This window comes from Oryzias melastigma, linkage group LG21 (assembly GCF_002922805.2).
Source record: "Oryzias melastigma strain HK-1 linkage group LG21, ASM292280v2, whole genome shotgun sequence".
Taxonomy (NCBI): Eukaryota; Metazoa; Chordata; class Actinopteri; order Beloniformes; family Adrianichthyidae; genus Oryzias; species Oryzias melastigma.
The window spans coordinates 1,828,071-1,841,209 of record NC_050532.1 but is presented as its reverse complement, the minus strand read 5'-3'; the positions used below and the strand labels follow the sequence as shown (position 1 = coordinate 1,841,209).

The 13,139-nt window shown below is 38.0% G+C and overlaps 1 protein-coding gene across 1 annotated transcript in view; it reads right to left on the bottom strand.

Moving 5' to 3' along the window:
• Positions 1 to 13,139, bottom strand: part of dgkh (diacylglycerol kinase, eta) — an 81,473-nt gene that overhangs the window by 47,234 nt on the left and 21,100 nt on the right. The window contains exon 3 of the mRNA XM_036209763.1: positions 12,487 to 12,597. Within this exon, the coding sequence (XP_036065656.1) occupies positions 12,487 to 12,597 (111 nt within the window). The remainder of the gene's footprint in view (positions 1 to 12,486; positions 12,598 to 13,139) is intronic.

The window sequence follows — 13,139 nt, the reverse complement described above, 5'->3', positions numbered from 1 at the left end:
CTATAAAAGCCCGGATTGGCTTTTGTTATTTGCTTTTCCCTTTTCTAACAGCGGTGGAAATTTCTTTAGGATATCCAATGTAGTTTTTTGATCATTTGAAGTGCGCTCAGCAGAACTTGTTGAAGCCACACACACCCTTTAACGGTTTCTACCCTCATCCTCCTCCTCTGGATGGAACCGTACATATTTAAATTTGGCCTGACAGAACTTATGCACAGCATAACTTTTATTCAAAGCCAATTGGCCGTCGCAATCTACACGGTGAGTTTGTGTGGTCTTCAAAACATTTCTGAGTGAGAAATGTCCTGCGTTAAGTTCTACTTGCTACACTGTAAAAACATTGAATCATTTGACAAAAGCATAGTAATCTGTTACATTTAAAAACAGTTGTTTTTATCAAATTCAAATTTGAAGTTGAGTAAACCATCAACTCAAAATTATAATTTGATGAAAACTAATAATTTAAAATGTAACAAATTACAGAACTTTTGTTAATTGATCCAGTATTTTACTTTTTTCAGTGTACTTTTATTGTAAATTACACTAATTTTTCAATTATCACTTAGCTAAAATACATAAAACGATTAAAAATCATGAATGGATAGTAATCAATGCATCTAAGAGTCGACTACCTTACTAAAAAGCCTTTATTTTTTTCAAAAAACAACGTCCGCCTTATTATAATTATTTTATTACTGATATTTAAGTGATTTTGAGAGAAACTGTGCTCTGTAAAAATGCTCGATAGAGTGTTATTTTGAATAAGCTAACTTAGCTAACGTGTAGCAGTGTCGGACTGTGTGTTTTGTTTTTTTTTATGTGTTACTAACAAGGTTGAGAGCCAGTGTAGTTACAGTAATGCTTGCGTTAGCAGTATCAGTCTGTTTTTTACGTGTTACAAACAAGGCTGGGAGTTACAGGTTTGTGAACATTCTAAAATGCTAACATGGCTAACACTTCTAGAAACAAGTTCTAGAATGTCTGTGGACAGTTAATAAAGTTTGACTTAAAGGACTTATCGTCCTTCATATATGACATAAGTTAAAATGTAGACCATTCATTGACGGCGTGCCTTATAATCTGGTGCACCCTACAGTGGACAAAATAAACTTGAAATCTGTCAGAGCCTGGCAGATGTTTTTAATATAGTGACAGTTCCTTGAGTGACATAAAACATCTACAACCTGGAGTTTATGTGTGGGTTACAGGTGTTAAGCAAAGAGGAACCAGCAGAAGAGGGGAACAGACGCCACCTCAACTCTCACTACTCTCACTCTTGTTTACCCACAAACAAAGGGTGCAGGCCTGGAAATAGCTGCTATGCCTGGAGCAGCAGACAGCAGTCAGTGCCAGGGTGCAGCAGGGAAACCCTTAAGACTTTGACTGTTCATAAATTAGAAACTGAATGAGTTCCAAAACATACTTACCACAATCAGGTGAATGGGGCAGTGTACCCTAGTCAAGTCAAGTTAAAGTCCCACTATTGTAACAATTTCATAACTGAGTGTGGTGAAATATGTTCTCTTCATTTGAGCTATCCCCCGAGGAGGGTGGTGAGCTGCTGTCACCACTAGAGTCTGGAACCATTTTGGTGGCTTAACCCCTGAATCCAACGTCTTTGAGTGTCAAGCGGGGAGACATCGGGTCCCATTTTTAAGATTCTTTGGTATGACCCAATTTGTGGGTTTGAATCCCACATTCTCCCAGCTCAAGAGCAAACACTCCCCTTCTAGACCAGAAGTTTATATATTTGCTTCTGAAATATTGGAACTTAAAAATTCAAACACACTTCAAAAACATGTCACCTAGAAATAAGAACACAATTAGAAAAAAATCTTTTAAATAAGAAAATAAATCTGTAAGTGGAGTAAAAAAAATTGTCTTATTAAGAATTCTTATTTCAAGAAGTCACTACAACATGTTTTCTTAATCTAAAATTATTTTATGGAAAAACTTCCCTAATAAGATTATTTATCTACTTTAGATATTTTTAAACAAGTATTTTTCATTTCTTAACATTGTATCTGCTAAAGGAAACTTTGCTGGAAGACATTTTAATGTTTGCCACAGATAAAAGTGGAACATTTTTAAGCTTTTTACAAATTATGTTTATTTCTTTGACTAAGAGAGGGTGGTTATGAATCATATGGGCATTTACTTTCAAGAAAATAAGAAACCCTGTAGCTGACATACACAAGTAGGAACTTTGTATGATGTTATGTTAAGGGGAGCACAATAAAGTACAAACAAGCTAAGCTGCAAGAAGGTCTGAAATACCACCATCTGAACATTAAACATTTCTGGAACCTCTTTTTCTGCAATTGAATTATTAACTGCATTCACCAAACCCCTTAAGGTTTCAGACTTTCTGTCAGGACTCCAGCTCTTCCTTGTCACTGGGAATGTTTTAGGGTTGAGCAATATTGCTTAAAATAAAATCTCCCATTTTGTTCATGCCAAATTCAATTTCTAATTTTAATCGATTTTTTTCTCCTCCCTTTATTTTCTTAAACACAAATTATAAATGACAGAATATTTTAATATAATTTCCTTTTTAACCTCTCATTTTCTGAGTTGACCTGAATTCAAAGTTAATAAAAGCAATACAAATGTTTGTGGAACAATATGTCGGGTGTTTTGTGAGCTACTGCTAGCTTTAGCATCTTGTAAGGAGCAGCAATTCTCCCACTTGACAGATCCTCTGCTCCAGGTGTTGAAACAATGTGGAGCAGAGCGTGTGGATTGTTGCTCCAAGTCGGAAATCGCAAAACATAGAACACAAGAAACTGTACCTTTCATGGGAACAACCCCCTCTTTGCTAGTTGACATTTTAATGCTAGCATGTTGAAAGAAATGAACGGACTGGCCTTACTATGAACAATGGAAGCCCAAGAGAGCAGGATCCTGTGAAAAAAAATCCAGACTTTCCAAAAAACAAATCCTCTTAAATGGAAAATTTGCATTGATTTATTGCCCTATAATGTTATGTGCATTTATTGAACAACACAGGGTACTTTGTGCATCTGCACATGCCATTGCTGGCATGTGCTACAAACCTGAACTTCTGCTGTTCTGAGATCTAAAATTAACTGCTTCTGCTGTATGTCATGCTTTTCTTTTACTTCAACTTTAACTAAAAATTTTTCCAGTGTTCCTCCTCTGTGAGTAATTACTCAGCCTCAAAAAAACTATTTTTTTCACTCTAAGTGACTGACCAAAGCTACTGCATTTCTCATCCATATGAATATTTTATGGATCAGTGAGGGTGGGGAGTAGTACTGGGACTATACATGTAAGAGCTGAATAATTATTTTAATTTTCAAAAATGATCCTTAGTAGGATGAAAATCTTTAAAAATGGAAATCTGTGATTATTCACTCACTATTTTTTCTTTATTCTTTTTAACATGTAAGCTTTTCAAGAAAGGGAAGAAGTGTGTCTCAAGATAAAATATCCAAATGACAAGCATGGGGTTTTTGCTGACGAATAAAAACAAAAATACCCAATGAGGATGAATCAGAAGGTTTTACTGTCTCCTTATGGAAAATTTGATGCTTATGCTTATGTAAAATAATGAACTGCCCAAGGGGTGCTGATTGCAAGATAGCAGGATTGCAGGTTTGTTCCCGCTCTGCACAATCATGTATTTAAGTTAGCTTGGGCAAGACAACAAACCCCACATTAGTCCCTGTGGTCCGGCTAGAGCCAGTATATGGCAACTCTACCACCATTAGTTGATGAATGTGGTGAATGTAAAACAATTTGGATTTGAAGAAGGTGGAAAAGCACTTTAACAGCAGATGCCATTTACCAAAAGAACTCATGATTGATACCCTTCGACAGTCTTCCAGGAAAAATTCTCTGTTTAGATTCATAGTTTTTGTTGAGAAAAGCTTTTCACTTGAAAAGTTACATGAGTGCCCTGATTTTCTTAGACTATGACCCACTGAATACAGGCAGGTGAACTCCTAAGAAAAGAAAAAACAAAAATGATACAGAAACAGAATAATACCATGTAAGTTTCGATTCATCGACAGACTTAAAACTTAATTTATTGCAGAATTATTAGAAAAAAAGAAAGCTGACCATGGCCTCGAAGAAAAACAAAGCAACAAGTGACAACGGAGACATCAGAAAGGTGCCCTAAGACCTGACTGTGTGTGGGACAGTCATGAAAGATAAGCTAGCCCCACTTTTGAAGCTAACTGAAAAGCTCAGAAGACTTGGAGCCGAGAAAGAACAATGAGACAACAGGGTTGATCTTCTGGAGAAACGAGTGGACGAGTTGGAACCACACTCTAAGATGAACAACATGATCATTACTGGAACACACATCAAACCTTGGGCAAAGGCATAAGCTTTTGGAGCTAGCAATGCTACCAACACTTCTAATCCTGGTGAGAGTGACTGTGGAACATCAAGTGGGATTACTTTTCAAATCTAAAGAGATTTCTCTGGATCTAAATACTATAGAGACCTGCCATCCGCTGCCTAAAAGAAAGGAGACATACAGTATAAACTAGGGCTGTCAGATTTGTCGCGTTAAAAACGCATTAATCTGACGTGTGCTTGACGCCGGCAATTTTTTTGACGCATTAATCGCGGACTTTCTCATACATGCCTTTCCATACCGCGCGCGCAGGCGTCCCGCCCTCTAACTCACCGGCTGCTCTCACTAGATCACGGGCGGGTCTCCAAACACCGAGCTGCGAGCTAAAACCGGCCGGCGCTAGGACCTGGAGAGCTCCTGCACCCTAACCCGGCTCCGGTTCGCGTCCAGTACCACATCCGGTGGTAGCGTCCCGAGAGCTGCGGACCCCCGACGTTCCGAACAGCAAGCGCACCGGGGGACGTTTTAAATGTTCTGGAGGTTTAAGCGTGATCCAACCCCAGAATAGCGGTCTGTCTGCCGGCATATTCATGGCGTGAGCTCCGCTGGACACGTCGCTGCAGCCAGAGAACACGGCGGCAGTAACAGACTGTCAAATTATCCACAGTGTATCCCGCTTTTCTCAGTCTTTAATGTTTTAAAAAACAAAAGTTAATTGGAAATGATAAATCTCTATTTCATTTATTACTGAAATTCAGCAGAGGAGGAAAAGATTTGGTCCTGACAAAAAATGAACATGAAAGTGTTATGGAAATGTTATTTTTGATGTTTTTTATTTGATTTTACTGAACGTTGATTGAAGTTTTGAATTTAAAATGCCCTTCACTTGGACTTGGGCTTTTGTTAGGCATTTTATGTTACAGCCTTTTATTGTTAAGAAAGTTTATCTCAATACAATGTTACAAAATAAAGTATTTCTGATGAAAACTATTAATTTTACCATTCTTGTTTTCATAATAAATTTAGAACTACTAAATTCCATGAACCACACATTTTTTTTCCTTAAAAAAAGGCCACATGTAAATTTGCGATTAATCGCAAGTTAACTCTGGACGAAATGCGATTAATCGCGATTAAAAATTTTAATCGCCTGACAGCTCTAGTATAAACCAACAATCATCACCAGGTTTGTGAATCGAAAACACAAACTAGCTCTGATGAAGCAAAGGAAAAATCTGAAAGGATCTGCTGTTTATCTGAGTGACCATCTGACAAGAAGGAATGCTGAAATTGCCAAACATGCCGGGATTCTCAAAAATCAGAAAAAAATTCAAAACACCTGGGTGAGAAAATGTATAATCCTTGTTAAAGCACTTGGTCCATTGGACTGGCCTAAGGTTATTTGATCACAAACATCTGAACAAACAAATGCAGTAATAAATAGAAGAGTCAAAGATAATTTCAAGATGGTGACTGGGATCTACCACTATCTGTAAAAGTCAACCATGACCCTTATTTTCAGCAGAGTGAAGGACAAGGACCTTGACGAACACTGTGCAGACAGTACAGCACAGAGAACTTTAGAAACTCTTTTAAAAACCTAAAGGACGACTGTTAATTGGAGAGCAGAAGAAGGAATACCAACATTCGAAAATTGACAGGATATGGACCTTTTTATTTTACATTGAATTGAATTGGTTTATTTCAAGCAATCAAACAAGAACGGATGTGAAGTACAATCAACAGAGCTTTACATCATCACCATATCTGTAGTTTGGTTCATCTGTGACAAGGACACTGACTAAATAAATAAATGATTAAATATTATTAAAGTATAGTTTCTAATCATATCACTCCATTTTGTTTCCCGATATGCAAATCACATATCAGGAGAATAAATTCTATTGACTTAACTAATCCACTGTCCAAGCTTTCCTCTGGATTTTTTATATACATAACTCATGTTCCATGACAATCATCTAACACTACTAGGTGATAAAAATGAACCCAAAAATAGCAAAATGTCTGTAGCTCTTATTTGACAGCATGTTTTATTTTGAACTATTTTTTACAGTAATTCAAAGACAATTTTCCTCACTTACAGGCATGTATATTCACAATTGTCTCTCCCATACACATTGTCGTAACTTCAGTTTTCTGCTGACTACTGAATATCTACTGTTCAACTTATCTTAAACTGTTTTTAATTCATTTAGATTACATGACTTTACAACAGTAATTTTAGGAACATTTAGTGTTAAAGTGAATGCCTACATCACTTAAGACACCAGCATGTGTCTATTGACAATTGCTCTCATTTGGGAACCATCCTGAATCTCCACGACATCACAAACTAGACAATGACAGGCAGTATTATTCCTCTATTTTTAAATTTAAGTACTAAACTTACCAAAAAGCTACCACTTAATGTTTCTGACACCAAGCAGTGCTGTTGAGATGATGCTACTCTGATGGATCTAAGAGGATGTCAAGCTTCAGCAGTGCATGGCAAACACCAGACAATGTCCCAGAGAGAATGAATGTGCACAAGGGACAATGAGTACTTATCAGTAACAGTGGATAACACTACCTGGCCATAGCAGCAAGTAGATTTTAGTTTAAAAGGTTTGCTTATTTTAGGTTTTTTTTGCACTTCTTGCACACTATAAGAAAGCCACGAAATGAGACAGCCTAATAGATGGGTTAATTTGTGAAGCAAGGGGGACAAAGCTCAGACAAATTAGAATTCATTGGGTCCTTTACAAATAAACGAGCAATCTGGTGCAAATAAGTCAATGGGGAAAACTAAGCGAGTTTTCCCCATTGACTTCAGAACTTTGGTCTCAGGAATGTGGGGGGTAAAGTCTTGTGTTAGTAAACAGGACTTTATCAATCAGCAAAGGCTCATATGTCTGAGGGCAACAACAATTTCTGAATTTGTAGAGGACTGTATCATACATTCTATGACAAATGCAAGGAAACTTGTGCCTGGTGGACTGACATGCAGGTTTACTATTTCAATTAGGGAATTTCCACAATATCACTTTTAGATTCTTCAGCAAGGTTAATAAAACATCAAAAGAAATTGGAGTACATTAAGTTTGGCTTAACTTCCACTAAGTCAAGATGTCTTTGTTTTTTGAGAAGATCCAGTTTACGTTGTCCCCATCACTCAGGAGCACAGTTTCGTCAATTCCAGGAGAAAGACTCAGGAGATCCTTAGAAGGGAACCACCATCTGGTATTATGCTGGTCACATTGTGGTGGGGTTTGATATGAAAAATCAAGTCATTACAATTCTTGGTGGTTGTCCCTCACATTATCTGTTTGTTCCCTCCAGCTAACGTTCCCAGGTCCAAAAAGACATTTTTGTTTTTCAGTTTGGTGTGCCATCCAGGAATTATGCGGATTACTTTCCTGGAAGCACAATGTTTCTAGTGTCCCAGAGGGTTTCCTTACACTTTGGCTTTTGTTCTCTTGTATCTCCTGTGTGTCAGTGCTACTTCAATCGATACTTTTACTTTCCCGCCTGTGGTCGCACATTGCTATGGACTTCATCACTGTTTTTTCAAGTTCAGGAAGTAGCATTGTCCTTCTTTCCATTAAGGATAAATGTATTGTGTTGTACCACAAGTGACTTTTCATCTGCCAAGTAACTTGCTTAATTGATTTCCAAAAATGTGTTTTGTCTTTGTGGTCTCTCTGAAGACACAGTTTTGGGCCATGGTCCATAGTTTGTGTTGGCCCTTTTGGAAAGATTTCTACAAGCTCTTGTGGAACAGGGTTACCTTCTTTTTGCCTTTCCATCTTCAGACCAATCGCCAAGTTCAGTATTTCAACTGGGTTCTAAAAACTTCACATTGAGCCATGTGGTCCAAGAACCCAAGTACGTGATCCACTCAGCTGCCTTGAATTTAGTATGCTCACAACTCCCTGGTTAACTTCTCCTGGTTCTCTCCCTGTGAGGAAGTCTAAGGTTCAACACCAAAAGTCTGGAAATGGTTCCTGGCTCCATTGCTGTGCAACTAGGAAAGACTCACACTGGTTGACAATCTTTACGAGGTCAGGGACAAGGTGTGTTCACCATCTGTAGACTTCACTCGAAAGGGGGATACCAGGAAACTCCAGTTCAGTTTTCTAAGACATAGTTGACCATTTCTAGAATAATTAATTCTGTAATGATTTGGATGTATCACCCTGCAAGTCTATGGGTTCAAGAAGTATTCTATGTCTCTACACTGAATCTGGTTATTGTGGTTATTGTTATCGGAAGGCCAGGATTAGTATACAGTGGACCAATTGGATTACAATCTTACAAATTACCAGTGGATGCTTGCTTGTTAAATCTCTCTTTTCCATGACCCTGATCCGGCTCGTTGCCTGCCTGAGCACCCTATCTTGAGGTGTAATTATGACACATTGCATTTTATTTGGTAGCCTTGTTTACATTGCTATGACAGCTGTGGCTCCTCCCAGTTTAGCTCTGCATCCTTCCTCCTGGAAAATTGTTCTAATTTTTATTGAGTATTTTCTCTGGATATAAGGACCCCTTTTTCTGTGTCGGAGGGTTTTGGTTTGTTCACTTTCTTTTGAGTGTCACTCTACTTTAGATTTCTGTTTTGAGTAAGACTTATGAGTTTTGAGTTAAGGCTTTTGACAAACCTATCAATCTGTGTCTGGGTCCCTGCTGGTTTTGCCATCACCCTTCATGAGGAATCTTTCAGCCCGCATGATCATTACTCTTGTAGTCTAATATGATTAGAACGGTCAAGTCTGATCAGAATATTGTCTAAAGGAAGTTCAAACAAGAAAGGTGGTGCCAATATCAGACACATTTTCAAGTTTTTGCACTAGGTACATTTGAGCTAAACTGAATGTTACTCCAAGTTCAAATTAGACATCATTAATACTACAATGGCTGAAATAACAATTTACTGTTGTACCTTTTGCATGCAAAATTTGAAACAAATGATAATCATAGCTGGTAAGTTAATTTCTACAACAGCAATTTACACAAAATTATTTACAACTGGATGATCACAAAAGCCTAGCTTCTGCTCAGTGGTCCAGTATTTTGACCGTTTCTATTGTTAAATGGACCCATTGAATGGTACTGAATCATACCTCTTGGGACCCCATTGGTTTTCGGTCCATTAAAAAGTGGAAAGGTTGAGGCGGAGCCTCTGTAGCCACCCGTTGATTGGCAGAAACTAATGACAACATTAGAAAGTGTCAGTATAGCACTTACTTAGGCTAACGTTTCCAACGTTTGTAAGCGCTCTGGCTTTTTGGTTTCCTGTGCACGCTTTTGGTCACAAGTCTATATTGAAAATGTCTGCAAACAGGAGCAAGGTTTGGTCTGCGGTAGAACTGCAAATGTTCCTTGCGATCCTTTGGTGACGGTGTGATACAGGGTGAGGTAGTGGCACGCTAGCAGCCGACACCATGTATGTGCCGTGAAAACAAACAGTGGAAGCAAGGCTTAACTGAGTGGAAACGCTCGCCAGAATTAACTGGACTGTTCTGTACCACTCCTTACTGGGCCGGACCGCTCAGTAGAAACGAGGCTAAAGAAAACCTAAGTACGTCCCTTTGCATTTACGTAGGTTAGCTTGTTGTGAATGTTTATCAGATCCTTTTTTCGTAGTGGTCATGAGAAAGAGGTCACAAAAGGGGTTTTTAAAGCAGGCTTCACAGCTCTTTGGATTTTTTTTTTTTTTCACAGAGAAAACCTACAGACAGTTTTAAGATTAACAGTTTATTTTAAAATGTTTCCAGTAGCTTTTGAGCATCTCTAATTGCAGTAGACTTACATGTCTTAGTAAAATGGTTCCTTGCATCTGCAAGATTCTTCTACTTTTAAACCTTTTAAACTTTAGCTGCAAACTAAACTTGGTACATTGTACTAAGGCTTTCTGGCTGGGTCTGTTTATGCAACATCTGTAGAAATATGACACTTATGTACACGCTGTACGAGATCACCACTAATACTCACTAATTGATGGATAAAACACGGTGTAATGGCCAAATAATGTGTATGCCAGGAAATGCACAACAATCTGTCTAAAAGTCTCTTGTCTTTGCCCCTACAGACCAATGATTTTATGGGCTTTGAAATGCTTGAAAACCTTAATAATGGTGTTGCTCACACTACAGGGTTTCACAATCAATGCCAAATTTGGCAAACAGTTAGATTCTTTCTGGACGGCTTGACGACAATGCCAATGTTTTTAAAAACTGTCAGACCTGCTGATCAAATGTAAGTTTAATATCTTATGCATGAAATGCGGAGCACCACTTTATTTTCCCCCAGAATCCCTGGTATTTAGGGCAAGCTTCAGAAAGTTAAAATTGTCCTCCCCTTGTCCCCATTACTCCAGCAAAAGATACTTTAATGAGGTTAACTTATCAACTTATTTTAACTAAGAGCTTATATACGTTTTGCAGTCTAACCTATGTTCATATCATAAATTAAAAGACATTCATGTCATATAAAAAAGAAATTATATTAACCGACTGTTTAGTGGCAAATATTGAGACACATTTATGTAAATTGAGTATTTATTGAGTATTTACATTTGAATTAACAAGCTCATATGACATGAATGCAGCACTACTCTGCATCGGTAACCGTCTGGTATCCTGCTAGCTTCCTGACTGAGCTGTGCTGACCCGATCTCTCACTAGGCCTTCCTCAGATCCGCTGGGACCCAGAGGTGGTGGGGCGCGTTGTGCACCTGTCCAGCACACAGACAGAACCCGCCAGCAGACACGGCTCCTGGACACTCTGCGAAGCGCCCGCTGTTGCCAGCGCACCAAGGCACTGCCAGACTGGAGCATGTGCACACACACAAGTTATAACACACGTTCCAGACCATACAGTTCAGAACAGAGGTTAAAGAAACCCAAAGAAAAAAACATAAAACAAAAGTAAACTTTAAGTTACAATCAAATAGAGAAAAAAACTCGTTAATTGTATATATGAAGGAAATAAATATGAAGTTTATATTAGTGAAGAAATACAGTAGCATTTTCTGGTGTCAGTTCTCTAATACTGAAGTTTTTTTAAGGTTGGGTCATAAGAATACACTGTCCTGCATCCTTTCAATGATCTTTAATTGGGGCTGTACTCACTGACCTTCAATTAATTTACAGTGGTACATGGTACTCAAAAATTTGTCCAAATGTTTCAGAAGAACTTTTGGTAAACTTAGAAAATACCGTTTGATGAATTATTATAGGAGCTATACTTACAACTGCTTTTGAATGAGTTGAATAAAGTTTGACTTAACTGACTAACAAGTATGTTACTTTTTACATTTTAAAACATTTTATTTATCTTGAACCAGAGAGCCACAATGGGGAGGTAAAAGAGCCACATGTGGCTCCAGAGCTGCAGGTTGTGGACCCCAGCTCTAGTGAATCAGGAGCAGATGAGAAAGTGTCATTGGAAAATTAAGACATTTTAACCCCTAATTCAAGATGATTTAATACTTTTTAAGGCCTCATTTCAGCTGAATAAAAGACGTTTTAAGATTTTTTACAGACCTGCAGTCACCCTGTTACTAGGTTAGGGCTGTAAACTGTTGGATCATGGGAAGTAAGAGCAGGCTCATTTCGCACCAATAATCCCGCTCTCAACTCAGAGGTGAATTTCTAATGAACTACTGCCGCTCTGCAGAAACTATGTTCTAGAAAATGATGCAGGTTTTTTTTGGATTGTGGCTGAAAACAAAAAAGAGCACTGGGAACGATTTTACAAAAGATGATTGGAATTAAGCAGGGTAGGACAGAACAAATGAAGGACAGCTTTCCTGTAAGACTTGAGTTGATAAACAGGATTAGAGAACCGATACCAAACTATTTCAGGAAGTTTAATACCTTATTACATGTTAATACATTTTAGAGTTAAAAAATGAGACCTTAGTCTTCATGTTTCCAATTTAGCCTTTTATTCATCCACAGTAATTTTAGAGTCACATAAACCTAAGCTCTTGCTTTTATTTTTTAGGATTTGTATCTAGCAGTGATATTAGTTTTATTTAACCCTTTAAGTGAGTAATATATGGTAACTGTCAGACTGAGGTGACACATTAAAAGAGGCTCATTGTTTGAATCCTAACTGAATCGCAGGAGGAAAGCACTGAGGGGATCTACCTTGGCATCTTTAGCGTAGTAAAGAGTTCGTCCTCTCAGTTTGAAGTAGCGTTTTTTCCACCTCTGGAAGGAGCTCGTCTGTTTCAGCAACAATCCCTCCTTTATGCTGGTCTGCAGAAACAAAGAAGAACACAAAAGCCTCCATTACAGAACAGTGCAAAGCTTTATTCACACTCCACTTCTCATTCCCTTCTGACAGAGAAACAATTTACAGTTATGCACAGGAAATGTTCAAGATCAAATAAATATCTTGTATGAGTAGCAATTTTTACGATTGATTGATGAGTAAGGAGACATAAAGTGGGGGAGATCATTGGGCAGATACACACAGCAGTGCAAATTTGTCTTCAGTACTTTAAACCATTAAATTTAAATAAAAATACTTCCATTTTATATATTTTTTGTACTCTAATAATGTTTTAAACATAGATCTCAATGAATATGATGGTCAAAGAAAAAAATAAACAGGGAAGAGTCCAAAGGAACTTCCTGCAACAAGAACAATTTGTGAGTCTAGGTGTGATTGTGTGGCCGTGCAACAGACTGGTGACCTGTCCAGGGTGTACCCCTCCTTTGCCCTGCAGTCGCCGGGACACACTCTTGACACCAAAAGGGATAAGATGATGAATGGGAGGAAAAATAGGTCTTTATTA